At 38.3% G+C, this 16,963-nt stretch overlaps 1 protein-coding gene and 1 long non-coding RNA gene across 6 annotated transcripts in view; both read left to right on the top strand.

Moving 5' to 3' along the window:
- The window catches only part of galnt13 (UDP-N-acetyl-alpha-D-galactosamine:polypeptide N-acetylgalactosaminyltransferase 13), a 33,963-nt gene extending 25,905 nt beyond the window's left edge, over nucleotides 1-8,058 (top strand). For 3 of the 5 annotated variants that reach the window (XM_034886566.1, XM_034886564.1, XM_034886568.1), the window contains 2 exons: nucleotides 1,544-1,752; nucleotides 7,522-7,595. In XM_034886566.1, coding sequence (XP_034742457.1) covers nucleotides 1,544-1,729 — 186 coding nt within the window. In that variant the 3' untranslated portion in view covers nucleotides 1,730-1,752; nucleotides 7,522-7,595. Of the gene's footprint in view, nucleotides 1-1,543; nucleotides 1,753-7,521 lie in introns of all 5 variants that reach the window. The other 2 variants (XM_034886565.1, XM_034886567.1) reach the window with 2 other exon arrangements.
- A 1,084-nt stretch (nucleotides 8,059-9,142) lies between these two features.
- On the top strand, nucleotides 9,143-10,980 carry LOC117953508. Its single transcript, XR_004658627.1, has 2 exons — nucleotides 9,143-10,581; nucleotides 10,745-10,980. It is a non-coding gene; the product is annotated as an uncharacterized LOC117953508 (long non-coding RNA).
- Nucleotides 10,981-16,963: the final 5,983 nt, after the last annotated feature.

The following is a 16,963-nucleotide window of genomic DNA, read 5'->3' as shown; positions in this document are numbered from 1 at the left end:
TTTTAGCCCACGTGTGATGGACAGGGACCGAATCCTGGGTGATTACACTACCATTAACATTTCATCTGGTCACAAGTTTCACTTTCACAGGAATACCTGACTCTTCCGTATTTCTGCTGTACTCATTCACAACTGTGACAGATAACCTTTATTCTTTTTCACCTGCTCTGCTGTTTCAGCCAGAAATAAGATGTGTCCAACAATCACTCGTGAATATACCAGTTACATACATTGAGGCAGTCAAACTTATTTCCTCTAATCTTACTCACACAGAGAGTTTAAGTTTAAATGGGAAAATCAACAGAATTTATCCAGCTCTGCTTTTTATTTTGGTATACCTACGTATGGTGTTAGTGTAGTAGAGACTAATGGTTTACTTACTGGATCTTTTCAGCAACAAAGATAGGTCAGCTATGATCTTCCATGTTATTGAATTCACAACTGGAAAGATGTGTTGGAAAATGCAATCAGATGAAAAAAAGGTTGAATTCCTGCTCGCTGTGAGCGCCATTAAGATACATAACAATTTCATCATGGACATCAAATTCACAATATTAAAGAGCAAATTTATACTAATGTTGCCTTTATGCCATATGGGATGGATGGCAGAGAAAGATTTCCATGTTGATGACTTTGAGCGTTCTGTGACAGAATGACACCACATCCCTTAAACGACAGTCTTTGGGAATATGTGAGGCACCCATATTTGTTGTGTTATCTGTTTTGTTTTTTTGGTAGTTGACGTGAATGCTATTTATACTCGGAAACTCTTAACTGAAATAATCCCGATGAGGCATATTTCCACAAGTTTTATAATCAACCAATCAAAAAAGGGAAGCAAACATCAAAACATCTGAGCAAAATTTCAACTCTGTTACCGCATAAATAATTGATAAAAAAAATCCTTAAAGTAAGACAAACCATATATGTCCAAATCCATACAAAACAAAAATAAATGTAATGTTTATTCTGCAAAAGATCAAATGGTTGATATTAACAAATAAAGGTTAAAGGGGGTAAAGGAGACTAATCAGACAATAACCATTACAACAATTAAAAAAAAAACTGCTTTGAATTTTCTATCTTTTATAGTATAAACAAGAAATTAGATGTTACTATTTATTTTATCTGTATTGTAAACATTTTGAAATACTGTCTGCTGTGTCAATGTCTTATTTTAAGGTGATGGTGATTTGATGGTGATATGTGCTTCACCTTTTTGATTGGTTGTGTTATCCTTAAGGTTCAAAGATTTAGTTTTTTTATAATGTGAATTTGGTGCCTGACACAATCCATGACTATAACATAATGTCTCTCATGAACTCAGTGTTGACAATCTGATGGAATTAAGTCAAGGTTTTGAACACCTTAAATAAACATACCTTTTTCCATTTTAATTCACTGTCATTAAAAATATTAACCTCATATTAAACTGGGAAAGTTGTCTGTGAAGAACAGATGGTTTCATTTAACAAAACCCATTGACTGACTCTCGTATTTACCTTCACCACCATCTGTTCCTTTCAATCCCGGCTCGCCACAGAAGCACACCTTCCTCCACATCATCACCCAATCATGTCTGACCATCAACCGTCTGGACGACGGCACCTACGGCCCCACAGTGCAGTACTGTGACAACAGTCCCTTACAGGCCTGGGTCCTCCACAACTACACACGTCTGGACGTCGCAAGACGCTTTTACTTCAGTCCCACTGATTATTCACTCTAAGCTCTAGGGTCTGAGGTGAGCAAGTACAATTTAGCTGAGAGTAGAAGCTGGTGGTCATTTTAGCGGCTTTGTTGTAGTGGTGTAGTTTGTCATTAGCATTGTTAGAAGTAGATTTGTTCGACCTATTCAGGCCTCACTGTATGTGGTTGTCTCTTTTTTAGAGGACTTTTTTTTTCTTCTTATTTTTGTCAGGGAAGGAAGATGAATGCAGAGCTTGTTGTTATAATGTTGATCTTTCACATATTAGCCAGAATGTGCATGCATATTGTTATAGGAAGCATTAAGTAGCTTTTAGCGGTGATCTTTCAGGGTGAACGGATGATAACGGGGCAGAGGCACATGACAGATGTCCCATCAAGACGGTTCTGTGTATAATATGCTATTTGCAAGACCTTTAGCCAGCTAAATTAGATCTCATTTGACATTTAAATTTCAACATAAATGTTTTATTTTGATTTGAAAATCCACTGGCTGTCCCCTGGACTGCCTGCGTTTGGGGAATAATGCCTAAGATGGAGGGTGTGTTATTTTCAGTTGATCATCTAAGTGCATGGCTGATTTAAAATGTGCTTAGTATTGTTTACAAGTTCTTTTGAAGTGATCCTTCATCGCAAACCTGCCTTTCATGTCCCTGTCCTCTCAGGCCACTCTCCTATTGCCCTGAAGCAGCTGTGTACACCGTCTGCAATGTACACTCTGCCTTCTTATTTACATACTCGGCTCGGTATTTCTGTCTGTTTTAAGGTTGTTTTTTCCGTTAATTTCCGTTCTGTCCTTTTGTCCGTAGTCCATTCTGTTCTCCTGCGTTATATATGGGGTTTGCACCTCAGTCTTGCACTGTTGTATCTCTCCAAAAGCTAAAGAGCAATTTCATTGTTGTATGACACAGTTTTTGTGTGCAAGCAGGGTAAATTGGGTAAGAAGCTCCCAGGGCTGGTGGTGTGTGTCAGAGTTGCGGCAGTAAAGTGACCTGCTGTTGAATGGCCTGATTTTGCTGTTCACACTCAGAGGTCCTCGTGGTACAGCCAGCACCAGAGGAGGGCGCGTACACAAGAGCAGGGCACCATTAGAGCAAATGAGACCGTTGCCTGACTCTGCCTTGAGATAAAAGGAATCTGCTGTTTTTGTATTTCCCACAAAAAGCAGCCCAGCCCTCTGGATAATCAGTCAGCACAAGATCACGTCAAACAGGTACTCTTGTGCCTTTCAACAGGTCCACTGTGCTGCTTGGTGACAAAGAGGATAATGTTCCACAACCGGGGCTTACGGTTAGAAACCGTCTCATTTAATTAGCTCGTCTCAGCTGTGCACACACTCAGGGACTTTCTCCGGAGACGCTGGTTGGTTTGCTGGAAGGCAGAGATGGGAGTTTTCTCTGCCCCAAAGGAATCATGAAATAATTATGAGCAAAGGACAAGACCTCCACATTTCTAGTATTTTCATTAAATGTGGAATGGTTTTTCTACCCTCCGTCGTTACACTCCTTCTGTCATCTCTGCCATTATAGGTTTGGCTCTTTGAATGAATAAAATTATTATTCTCGTTATTGGCTAAACCAGGTTGATATGATTTATAGAGTAGATCTACCTCCAAATTTAAATTAATTAATTCTGATTTAATTAGCCTACTCTTAAAACTAACACACTTTTGAATTCTCTTTTTAACAAAGCAATAAAATTAAAATGTTTAAAGTGTAGGGCTATCCCTTTCTGTTCTTGTCTTCAGTTTTTTTGGAGGGTGTGTAAAATTGATTGCCACCTGGTCTCTTTGTTCTTGTTCTGTTTGAACAAATGTGGCCTGTAGCGTGGTCTGCAATGTGTACTTCAATAGAGATGTATGTGTATTTCTCAGTTTCCAGGCAGCCAATGTCAGGCCCTTGTGTTTTATAGCTAAAGATCAAACATGGCCTGAGCGTCTCTGTGTGCTCATTAGTCTGAATATTCTCTGTCATAAGTCGGAGCACAATCTTGTTTTAATATAGAATTATCCCTAAACAGCAAGATAAATCATTCCAATGCTCAAGTTTTTTAAACAAATTAAATTATGTGTAATTTACAAACATTACAACACCTAATGATACCTAAATGGCACTAAGCACTTTATTTTTTAACATAATTTTCAAAGTTTCTGTCAAGCCATTGTTTTCCTCTCTGCTTCTCCTCACAAACTAACTCCAGCTTCCCTACTTCTCTTCTACTTCTCTGCATGTGATCATTAGGACGAGAAACCAACTCAAGTGAGCAGCTATGCGGAAGCATGTTACTGCTGAAGGAATGAACATAAATGGTTAATCAAGGCCATTGAGAACTCTTTTACAGTTGTTATTGTGTGTGTGTGTGTGTGTGTGTGTGTGTGTGTGTGTGTGTGTGTGTGTGTGTGTGTGTGTGTGTGTGTGTGTGTGTGTGTGTGTGTGTGTGTGTGTGTGTGTGTGTGTGGTAATAGATAATAAATAGATAATTTCTAGATAGAGAATAGATAATTTGTGGCATATAGCCATAGATAATTTCTCTGGTACTTGCTCATGTGGTACTACACAACAGGTATGTTTTCCAGTCTGGACATTTTAAAAGTGCTTGTTCGGTCTTTTATAACCTATGCAGACATGTATTAAGCAAGACATAAGTACTAGAGACCCAGATTTGAGTACATGTACAAGTGCTCTATCAAAAGTGACTTGAGTAGAAGTTGAAGTGTTCTTTAAGCACCACATGTAAGTGGAACATTTTTTGGGATTTAGTGTTATTTTAAATCTACTACTTAAGTACTGAAAGTATTGTGTTATGTAGCTATTAAAGAAGGCAGTCAAAAGTTTGAATATCCTATTGTTTATTATTTCAAATATTTCACTCACAATTCCTTTTGACTGTAGCAGCAGTACAAGGACAGGAATGTCCAACGCTGCAGCATGTCATGAACCGTGGGCAGCTAGTTCGCTAACGCTTACCGATAGCTCAAGCTGGTGTGCCATTTGTGTAAGATATTTGTAACTTACCTTGATAGGTTTCTTGAAATTCAACGGTGAATTTGAAGACCCTTATTTTGCAATCTTTCAGGAGGCAGAGTAGGCACTTCATTCTATATGAATTGTCTTTCACTCTGATAAATGAAAACATGGACTCTGAGCTTTGAGTAGTCATTAAGACTAGAAAAGCGCTATATAAATACAGCACATTTACATTTACATTTACTCTAAGAAGAGCCAGGGGTGGTCTCCTTCCTCACAGCCATGATCACTTGAGGTTGAAGGTATTGAAGATCCATCCACCTCTCTGGCAGTGATAATGTGGCCTTGGAAGATTTTTATAACTGGGACGAGTAATGATGCAGCGCATAAAAAAGTGTATCAGAGTAAAAGTATTACTCTATTACTCAAGTACTATTAAAAATATGTACTGAAGTGAAAGTGGAAGTAGAAGAAATAAAAATAAAATAATACTCCAGTAGAGTACAGATGCAGCCTTTTAATACTTATTACTGTAGGGAAGTAGTTCTACTCCGTTACTATACATCTCTGAGTTTATGTGATAGACGAGCAAACAGGCAGCTCGTACAGTGGAGAGGGGGCAATGTGTGGAATGGAGCAGGAGACATGGTATACGGCAGAGTAAACTCCAAAAATAACAGAACCGTTAGAGGTCAGAAGCATTGAAATCTAAATCCACCCTTAAATAATCATCTGAGACAGTTAAGCATACTTATTAACGTTCAATGATATTACTGAAACTGTTTGAAGATAACATTAACAATGGCTGAGTTCTATTCAAGTATCCCAGTAAGTCTGTTTACCGGTTTGTTATCTTCTTTTAATCTTTTATTTTGATAAAATAACTCATGAGCATTGTACCATTTCTTATGGAAAAGACAAATAACTGCCCATAATTTTGGTTAATCAGGCCAGCTAAAGGCCTCTGGGAGGTATCACTATATGAAATATAAAGTCTATAGATTGCATAGTATTGAGTGAGGTTTACGCTAGTATAAGAGCAATAATATTGATGTTGTAATTACTAACAACCATTACTTTTTGTCAGTAATGGTGTGTGTGTGTGTGTTTTTTTTAAAGTGTGAAGTTTGGTTTGGAGTCAAAGTTTTTCTTAAGAATGTAGAATTTTCCTGATAATTCTTTGTATAATTTTATTTTAATTCCACCTTTTTACAATGAATCCTATAAGAATGTCTTCATCCTGCTAGTTTTCTACATATATATACAGGAAGTGTGCCGAGCTCGGGTTAATGATTGGCAGTATAAGAGAGATATGAAGATGGTTATCACACACACACACACACACAGAGACACACACACACACACACAGACACACACACACACAGACACACACACACACACACACACACACACACACACACAAAGACACACACACACACATACACACACTCACAGAGTCACACACACAGAGACACACACACAGAGACACATAGATTGCATAGTATTGAGTGAGGTTTACGCTAGTATAAGAGCAATAATATTGATGTTGTAATTACTAACAACCATTACTTTTTGTCAGTAATGGTGTTTATTGGTCACTTTTACCAGCTTTGGGATTCACACAGAACCATTAGATGTACATGGAAGTTATTTGAACAAACTACAAAAAAACAAAGAGTTTTTTGGGGGGGAAATATGGCTTTGTCACAATGCATAAAAGCACCTGACACTGCAGTTGCCCCCAGTTAGTGACTAGCTGGTGAACATAGAGGAGCTATACATTCAGTAGCTTAAGAGCCAGACATTTTTTGCAGGAGATGGTGGAGACCAAAAACAGTGATAAAAGGAGAGTAAACATTGAACTTACTATTAACCTGGATGTTTAAATAGGCCACTGTTTGCCAACTTGATTGACTTAAAACGGATAATATGTCAGTGTTGTTGTTTCTGCTGCGCCCAAGTGGCCAAACATAAGCTGTTGCAGGGTCAAATTTAGAACATGTCTGTCAAAAAGTCCTCTTCATCTTGGTCTGACATGTCTTGTTCAGTCATTTCAAGAGTTTAATATGTTAAGCTGCATGGACATTTGGCCTCCTCCTACTGTAGTGTTCAGTCCCACAACCTGACTGCACCTTGTGTCCAATGTTCACCTGCCAACTCCAAACTACAACATTGAGCTAAAAGCAACAGAAATAATGAGCTGCAGACTAAGATGTTGATTGTCATTGGTATTGGCACTACTAGCAACAATTTTACATTACAACAACAAATTTGATACATCCCAAATGTCCAAAATATGACTTAATGCAGGTTAAACATAAGCATTAGATTTAAGTTTTAGTCATTCTGGAGTAAATACATTTGTCATTTCTAGTCTCTTTTTTGATTTTTGTTTTAATGCTACTGATGCTCAACAGTATTTTACAAAGAAATCGTTCCTGTTAAGTGGCCGTGAGGACAACAGTCTCCACACCGACGAGAGCCTCAATCCTCTGAGCAGTCTCAGTGCACATTGTGTTATAAGGGGCACGACTCCCCTTTTTCTCGGCTAGAACATCCTGCTCTCTTGTTGTGCCTATTGTTTTTTCCTGCTACAGTAACTGAGTGTAACATGCTCAGGCCATATACTTGGGTCGGAATGTATTTTTGTGAAATGTGGGAAATCAATATTTGGAAGTGTGTCTGTGAAGGTTTATTTTAGTCATCCAGGCGGATTCAACTTTCTCCTGAGAAGAGTTTGAAATATCTCAAAACGGACAATATTAGTCTAAGTATTTGTGTATTGTTTGTATGTTAATGTGTATACATTTACGTGTAATTTTCTGTGTTTTCATCCTTCTCTCTCCAGCGACTCACCCTGCTGCATGTGAACAGCAACCAGTGTTTGGACATGCCTTCTGAGGAGGACAAGATGGTCCCCACCTTGAGAGACTGCAATGGCAGCCGCGCTCAGCAGTGGCTGCTCCGTAACATGACCTTAACCGTCTGATACCTCGCCTCATCGCTCTCTCTCTCACCCACCGCTCTATCCTCATCCTAACCGGCCCTGGTTCTCAACACCCTTGCCAGGTGGTTACAACAGCACACCATACGCCTCTTCCTGTAACAGCCTGTCCAGCGTATACAGAGATCCAGGCAGCAGCGGCTTATCTTCCATTATGACGGCCGTCTCTGTTTACAGCTCGCCACAGGTTTGAGAGAAGCTGCACCTGCCGTCCAGGCGGCACAACAAGCTGTGGCTTTGGGGACCTTGTCATGTCTGAACAGGGAGAACAATGTGTGAGGTCTGTGCAACGAGAACATTGAAATCAAAACACTCACACTGTGTCAGCCAGCTGCTAGCCGTGCATCCACTGTGCTGCTTAGCTGCTGGACAAACCAAACAGAACAGCATTTATACGAATATTGCGAGGCATGTCTCTGCGATGGCCGCAATCTAAAAACAAGACTGTTGTCACGACTGCTGCTCATCTTCTCTCCATATCAGTGTCTCAGTTACATTCAAACAACAGGAAGTGAATAGAGCCTGACCAATTCTGGATTTGTGAAGCCATTACCAATATTCATATTTCAGGGTTAAAACATTTGATAATTGGTTTTAAATTCAAATTCTCATCACTTTTGGTAAATGTAACCTATTATGATATTTCAGCTGTTGTGTATATTTTTCCAGCATTTAAAAAGAGAATTAAACACTGCAAACATATTTGTAGTAACAGTATCTAAGCTTGGAGCCTCTTGGTGGGTTTCTAACCCTAGCTGGTGAATGACGTTTGAGAGCCTGTGTCAGTGTCAGTTCTGTGGTTCGCTGCTGACTGAAAAACGTCATTATGGTCTCAATATCTTTTAACAAGCCTTAAGGATTTTAGTGGTAGTAAGAAACCAAAATACAAAATCAAAACCAACACAAAGGATGTGTGTGGATGTGTGTGTGTGTGTGTATACAGTATCATAAGTCCTCAAATTTGGCTATTAGAGAACATAATTTAGGCATTTACAAGTTTTACTTATCCGTTGTCTCTGATGGACAAACTATGTAATGGACACTCTATTATACTAAAATACTTGAAACGTGTCTATATATATATATATATATATATATATATATATAGTTTCGCTGTATATATGTATGTACGTGTATATATATATATGTATGTGTATATGTATGTATGTATATATGTGTGTGTGTGTATATATATGTATATATGTATACATATATATACATATACATATATATATATGTATACATATATGTATGTATGTCTACATATATACATATATGTATGTATATATATATATATATGTACATATATATATATATATATATATGTGTGTGTGTGTATATATGTGTGTGTGTGTATATATATATATATATATACGTATGTATACATACATATATGTATGCGTATATATACACATATATGTATGCGTGTGTGTGTGTGTGTGTGTGTGTGTATGTAACATCCTCCGGGATCACACAATGTTCCATTTGAATAACAGTATGGAAGTGTGAGGCAGCTCTTTGGATCTGAATGGAAGTTTATTTATAACAGGCTTTTTGAAGAAATGAAAAAAGTGTATCTGGGAAAGGAGGAAGCATGTCATCGAATCGAAACTCTGCTATTGATTTTGAATGAATGTAGGAGTTTTCCCTTAATGATTACGACTGTGTTCAGAAATACATTGACTGCACTGTGTCCTCACGGCTATCCGAGAGCCTCATTACTAACGTTTCTGCGAGATTTCAAATTCCTACTTCCAATGTCTTTAAAAAGTAATGATGTCTTGGAGCCGGATAGTTACGTGTGCCTTTAGAAAGTTGTTTATTTAGAATGTTTTTGGTGTTTAAAAAGAAGAATGTTCTTTTTTTTTGTCTTCTCATTTTGAGTAAAAAACGAACCGCGTATTGATAATAAATAATTGTCATATCTCATGAATATGTCACAGTCATATTAATGCTTCATCAAACACTTTGTTAAAGTGAACCCAACATTCAGTTTATCAACACTCACCAATGCAAATGTGACTGTGATTTTTCACTGTTCATCAGGCAACAAATGTTAGTATACATAATGCTGTTAACATGTTTCTATCACCGTTGTTGTTGTTGTACATACAGAACCAATTATTTTTCTATGATGCTGTAAAACTTGAACACTGAGAAAAAAAATTGAATGGTTGAAAGATCACGAGGTTCAGTATTGTAGTGTTTTATTTGGAATTGTGGTAATAAAAACCAGTGCTTACCTTGGATTTAAAAATTGCGGTGTGTTCTGGAAATCATCATCGGCCCCACGTAACCAATCCTCAGACCACCTTAAGGAAGTGCTAAGTGCCTGCTTGGCATTCAGACTACAGTTCAATCACCTCTTTCATATTACCCACACACATTTGTTTTTCATCTTAAAGTGCAAGGTGTTAAAATAGGAATGTAATACTTCAATGTATTTCTTGAAAAGTGATGTTACCTGTTTGTACAAATTGCCCTATTTTTTTTTTTTTGACAGTTTTTTCAAAGTTTGACTGAACATAGATTTAGCATTAATTTCAACGTCAAGCCAGCACATCATACCAATACATCAGTTGTTTAATAAACCTTGTTGTTGAAGCTTTTAAGACCCCCGTACATCTCATTACCAGGCTTCAGTGTGTGGGCTTTTAGTATGCTAATATCAGCTTCTTTTCCGTAGTGACCATTAGAGGACAACAACCGTGCAACAGGATGTGAGAAGAACTACATTGTACTGAATACTACCTTCCTCTTTTGTCCAGTATCTGGGAAGGTGCCCGCTATCATCGGCTGATGAAGGTATTTCTGACACGGCTCATTACTCTTTACATGTAAGCAACAAAGGCTTGACCTTTTGGGTGGCTCTGGCTTTGTCCAAATCTGAGAGCTGCAAAAAAAGTGAGCCACTGGAGAGCGAGACGGAGAAAAGAGAATATCCAACTTGTAAATATTAAAGCTGAAACAAATTCTTACTTTCATTACAGATTGATTGCTCAATATTATGATTAATGGGTTAATTCTATAAAATTTGGGAAACACCCACCACCATTTCCCCCCAAAGAAATTGGGTGACCTTTTTAAATTTGTTGTTTAGTCTGACCAAAAGTCCAAAACCCTAATACATTTAGTTCACAGTGATGATAGGAGACAGAAAACAACAACAAATCAACACTTTTACGGAACCAGCTAATGTCTTTGGCATTTTAACTTGGAAAATAAGTCATTGATCCAACTTGTGAAATAATTCTCTTGCTGTTCTAATTGAATAATGAAGGAATACTTTGACATTTTGAGAAACACACCTTGAGAGTCCGATGAAAAATACCAGTTTTACCACTGTCTTTATGCTAAATGTTAAGCTACAAGAAACTTTATCATTATTTTAACACTTTATAAAATATACATTTATACTATTAGTATATGATATATGAGTCATTTGGTTTATGGTAGGCCTAAATAATGATACAAATGCAAATATTACATACAACAAAGAAAGTAGCAAAAAGCAGTTTGCAGTATATGAGACAGCTGGATAAGTATCCCCTTTTCTCATACTGCATATTCTTTTATTTCTCTCACATAAATAAATAAGTACATATTTGTAAACCTCTCCTAAGTCCTTATTGCAGAGGTATTAATAGTTATTGTGAAGCTGACAACACATCAGGGCCTCACCACACCTTCAGCAGGGGCTCTGTGAGCACCGACTTTGGTTTCAGACAGTCTCACACCTGTAGGAAGCCAGACTCAGACTGGTTAACTGGGCCTGTGAGGATAAGATAGTGGGTCTGTGGCTGGGCCAGGGGAATCCATTACTGAGTGAGATGCTTTAAATAACAGCCCTAATGGAGGCCTTATCTGTGGCTCTCTAAGGTAGTATGTGATCAGAGTTTCTCACTATGGAGGCTGTACAGGTTAACAGGACTATATAAAGCATGGGCTCATTTAAGCTCAGTAAAATTGTAACCATGGCTATGTCTCAAACCTTTAAACACATACCCCAACTAAGAACATGCAGTATAATTCAACTCATTTTATTCAGTTAACCCCTAGATTTATTCCTCAAACTATTTGTTTTAATCATTTTTTTGTGTTTGTTGTTTTTCTGGTAAAGAAAAACAAATATTCATTAGGGTCTTTAGAGACCCGAGGTATGTATGAGAATAATAGTTGCGTTTCACCTTCTGCAGGTTTTTGAATTGCATGTTTTTTTCCTGATTAGCCTCATTGTGTGTCGCTGGTTCTACAAATCAAAGCATACAAAAGGCTATAGAAGTTGCTTCATGTCACAGCAGCTTATAGTGAAGAAGTAATTAAAATCTTCACTCCTATGCAACTAATAATACAATGATTTTAAAAAATAACACTAAGTTCCATTGGGAAAGCAACTCTCTGCGCTATCAGACAGCAATACAAAAATTAAGATCAGAAAATAGCTGATGATGATACTCATATTTTCTTTGCCAAGTGATAAGTCAGATTATTTGGGGTATGAGTATGACCATGCTATACCTCATATGCCGTTGGCAAATTGGACCACTGCAGGCATACAGTACAGCAATATTGTAGTGACAACAACTCTAAAAGATTGGAAAACAACAAGTGAAAAGCAAAACAACCATGCACTTAAGGGTAAATTCAGGCAATTCAGGAAACACCCTGCTCAAGATGCTCTTATCCATCGACACCATAGCAGGAATTAAACCTCCTTTCTGGTTATGTGACTGTCTCTCCAACTTGTTTCCATTAGACGATCATGACAACAGGACTCTCAACACATTCGTGCCTCAACGTCAATTCCATTCCTCCGAGTGTCTCCGATCTGCCTGTCTCTCCCTTGCTCAATATATGGTGTTCCATCAACTAAGTGAATCCAATAATAGGTAGAGGCAAACTAGGGGGAGAGATAGGGGGATAATCAACCCTCTGGATGTGCCTTTTCTTCTCGCTCGAGGCCAGAGAAATCCTGCACTTAATTGTTAAGGGGGACCTGAAGTTTCAGAGCGCCTGCATTGAAAAGCAGCTTTAATTAGACATGGTTTAACAACACCCCGCTACACACACACACACACACACACGTTTTTAAAAGTGCTAGCCAGCCTAGGGATTAAACCAAGAAAGTGTCAGTCGTACGCTTGCAATCTCTTGAGTAATTTTTATTGATTCGCAGGGAGGAAGGAAGTGCCTCTATCAAGTTTCTCCTATGTGATAATCTTCTTTTAGCGATGAAAGCAGTGATTAGGAGGAAGGGCCTCGTAATTGTGTAGAAATCAATCATCAATCCCCAGGAGCTGTTCCACAAAAGTCTCCTGTTTGGATGCTATTTTTGACCTCAGTGACAACTAACAAGGTTTTCGCTTCGGCTGCGAAAAGAAAAAAACGGCAAACTACACCAGAACAATGTTCCTTTGGCTTTTTTTCATTCACTTTATTGTACCTATATAATTCCTTATCTGACATGACTGTGTTTGGCTGTATCAACGTCATCTTCAGATGCTATTTTTACTCCAGCGACGGTTCAGTTTGTGTAAAATGCTGCTGCTTCTTTCACAGTCACTCATCAAGAGCTGTAATGTGCTTTGATTACCACAAGATGCTGACAATTTCATGTTGCCCCTTGGAGGCTTCATATTTTTACCCAATTGCTGTACCCCCATAGAAACACTGGTTTGGAGATGCTGCTCCGCTCATCCACCACATGGCTTCACATTACATGCCAAACATGGATAGGAGAGCCTGTTAGTGCTTTAGCATCAAATGAGCGCCATGTTAACACCTAATCTTTGGGGGAAGAAAATCATAGTGCATGCATTTCATGAGAACATGATTGTTGGTTTGAAATTCAAAACATACAAAACTATATTGTAGCGGCAAAATAAGATTACAGAGAAAATACAGGAGGGAAATAGGACAAATCCATCAAAGACAACATCAAAACTGAGGCAGTTTTCTCTGCTCTGCCTCTGATTGTTGAGATTATAAAGGAAGATGGAAAATTACAGAAGATTGTCTGAAGTGATTGGCGGATCTTCTCAGAGGATGACCTCAAGTGCTAGCTGAGCTGATTTGGAGAGGAGGACAAATGCATCTTGTGTCCTACATTGTTCTGATTAGATTAATAAATCAATCCCATCTCCACCCGCCCCTCAGGTTTCGCCCGGGCTATTTTTATGAAATGGGTTACAGAGGATCATCAAAGTGTTCTGATCATTGACTAAAGGAAGGTTGACTTACACTAGTGGAAGAAGAGCCAACCACATGCAGTGCATTGCTCAATGGTAATGATGGAAGATGATGTTGCCTTGTGGGGAAAAGGCAGTCGTTGTCTGGGGATGATGCTAAAAAACCATTTGCTTTGTAGAAACAAAATGTGCAGTTCCTCAACATCCAGCCGTTATTAGATAAGAACTTATCTGCATATATTTTAATTTAGTGCCCAGTGTTATACATCAGCTGCTTCCTGGGGTGTGACAAGAACAAGCCCGGACCTTAACCTCATTCTTGTATTTAGCTGTCAGTGACAAAGCCCGTGTCCTGAGCAGAATCAGAAAATTGTTCCTGTGGGGTTGGGGGTGTTTGAATACCGGTTCAAATCCAGGTTTCTACAGTACGGTGGCCAACACGGGCAAACACCCTGCAACTTCAGAAAACACATGAACACAGACAAAACACTAGCAAATTATTTATTCATATTGATAAATTCCACGGCCTCTATAAAGCTGTCTCAATCACTGGTTTAAAGGGAGGGACTAGAAATCCTGTCTGTTGTTGTTGTTTTTTCAAGAGTGAACTGCTCCAGAATATGAATACAGATTGATTACTTATTTTATTACTTATTTTGTTGGTAACCGTAGTTGAATAATCACAATATGACACTTGAGTAGGCTTACACTACAGCGATGTGCCTTTTCGGACAAACTTATTCTCTCTCATGTAAAATGGCTTAAACAAACGTCAATGTTAAACGCTGATGCAGTTTTAAATGTTTTATTACCACGACCTTACAGACACATCTCTGCTGATTGAGTATCACCTGTGAACTGAGCCGAGACACAACCACCAAACTAGAGAAAACATATCTCAAATTTTATACTAAATATTTTAGCAGTAACACACTGTTTCACACCATTATGAGATTTAACCTTAGACTGCATATTATTATTATTGTTATTAATAATAATAATATACAGTCTATGAGCTGAACGTCTCCCTACCACGGACCGTAAATAAATATGCAGTGTATGGTCCTGTGTGTCTCTCTCTCTCTCTCTCCCCCCCGTGGGGTTGAAGACCCAGCTGTTCCACTTAAAGCTCCCTCTAAAAGCCTGGAATACTTCCGTTGTGAAATCTGATGCAGCGTTTATTTATTTTTGCATTTGTTTTTGTGGTTTGTTTGCTTTTCTTTTTGCAGCGTTTTTTATTTGCATCGTGTTTATGTATTTGGTTGTGTTGTGTCTATTTGCTGCGCCTTTATGTATTTAGTTGTGTTGTGTGTATTTGCAGTGTGTTTGCTGAATGCTGCGCATGTGTTGTCAAATTAATGAAGTTGTTTTTTATTTTTGAATCGTTTTTTATTTGCAGCGCGTTCATGTATTTGGTTGTGTTGTGTGTATTTGCAGTGTGTTTGCTGAATGCTGCAAATGTGTTGTCAAATTAATGAAGTTGTTTTCTTAATTTGCTTGTGGTATGTCTATTTGCACGTGTTTTCCGAAGTTGCAGGGTGTTTGCCCCTGTGGGCCACCGTACTATAGACTCCCTTATGGCTGATCATTCTAGAGACATACTATATAGTAAAATGTTCTCTGCGACTATCCCCGATGTTGAACTGAATCCACATGGGAATGGGCTCTTATAATTTGAAACACATGAAAACACCAAACACAGGTTTGAAAAGAAAAGGAAACTGCATGTGACAATAATCCATTTCTATAACCATGTTTGTTCCATGCATTTTACTGTTGTATCATTTAAAGACCCTAGGAAAAAAAATCTGAATCAACTAACCATCAGTGATTGGATCCTACATGGTCACAAGATTTTCTGTCAAGTGATAAGTCAACTTTTTTGATTATTTCACACAAGACGTTTTTTTCTTTTCTTTTTTCTCTGCCCTCCTCTCACTGGTTTGACCTGGGGCAGGACTTAGTTAGAAAAAGATGATGTCATACTTATCATGCACCAATCAGGATTTGAATGTGAATGTAGTGGATTGTTTGGTAACTGTTAATCAAATGTAAGCCAAAAAATTTGGATGAAGCAAGTTAGCTTCTAAAAGTTAAACTCGTATTAAAATACCACCTACGGATGTTTTTTTTACACTTTGATTGTTGCACGTTCAGTCATGAATATTTCAGATTAGAGAGAAATACTTTGATTTGAAGTTTTCAGGGGCTTTAAAACTAAAGGACACTAGATAGTAGCACAGACAGATTGTGTCATCACACAACACACTGCATCCTGAAGTTAATTGCTTTTTCTAAATGTTCTGTAATGAGTGTATCTGTGAAATACAGCAATTAAAATGTCTAGCTGGTGTTGGCAGGCTGGCCACAGTCCAAACTAATGGCCTTATTTTTGCTCAGCAAATATGTGAATAGTCTTTTCTTCCTAATGAGGGCAAGAATACATGGTGGATGACCTGTGTCCCCCTGCACTCATTATAAAAGTCCCGCAGAAGCTTTAGCTAATGTTTACCTGGCAATTATGACAGCCTTCTGACTGATGGGGATATCTTTTCCTGTCTGTCCCCCTCAAGAGGACCGCGCCACGGACCCTTGCAGACAACACTTGGAGGCATATCAACGTTGCACTGTGCTGCCATGCAATCGTTCATTTGGAAACGGTTATGTCAGGCCTTCGTGCTGCTAGAAGCTACCATTTAGACAGTAGGGCACAATGGGCTCAGCCTGGACATGGAATATCATGTGGTAAACCACAAGGAGCTGCAGGATAATAACAGAGGTAGATTTTGCCTGGAACCAGACTGACTCAACAGCATATTGATCCCTCTGAGCACTGATGAGCAGATGAATGACATGACAGTGGAGTGTAAAAAAGGATCTATGTTTTAATGTTCACATGAGATTATGTAATGCTGTAGTGGTTAACTTACAATTGGAGTGCTTACTCTTTTATATAACCACTGATATTTACTCTTTTTGGGGTGAAAATTATCAACATTGAGCCCCAATTGCTTTGTTGCTGAGATACAGTGGGTACGGAAAGTATTCAGACCCCTTTAAATTTTTCACTCTTTGTTTCATTGCAGCCATTTTCCAAA

Source organism: Etheostoma cragini, chromosome 11 (genome assembly GCF_013103735.1).
Source record: "Etheostoma cragini isolate CJK2018 chromosome 11, CSU_Ecrag_1.0, whole genome shotgun sequence".
Classification (NCBI taxonomy): Eukaryota; Metazoa; Chordata; class Actinopteri; order Perciformes; family Percidae; genus Etheostoma; species Etheostoma cragini.
This window is presented reverse-complemented; position numbering and strand designations above follow the sequence as displayed.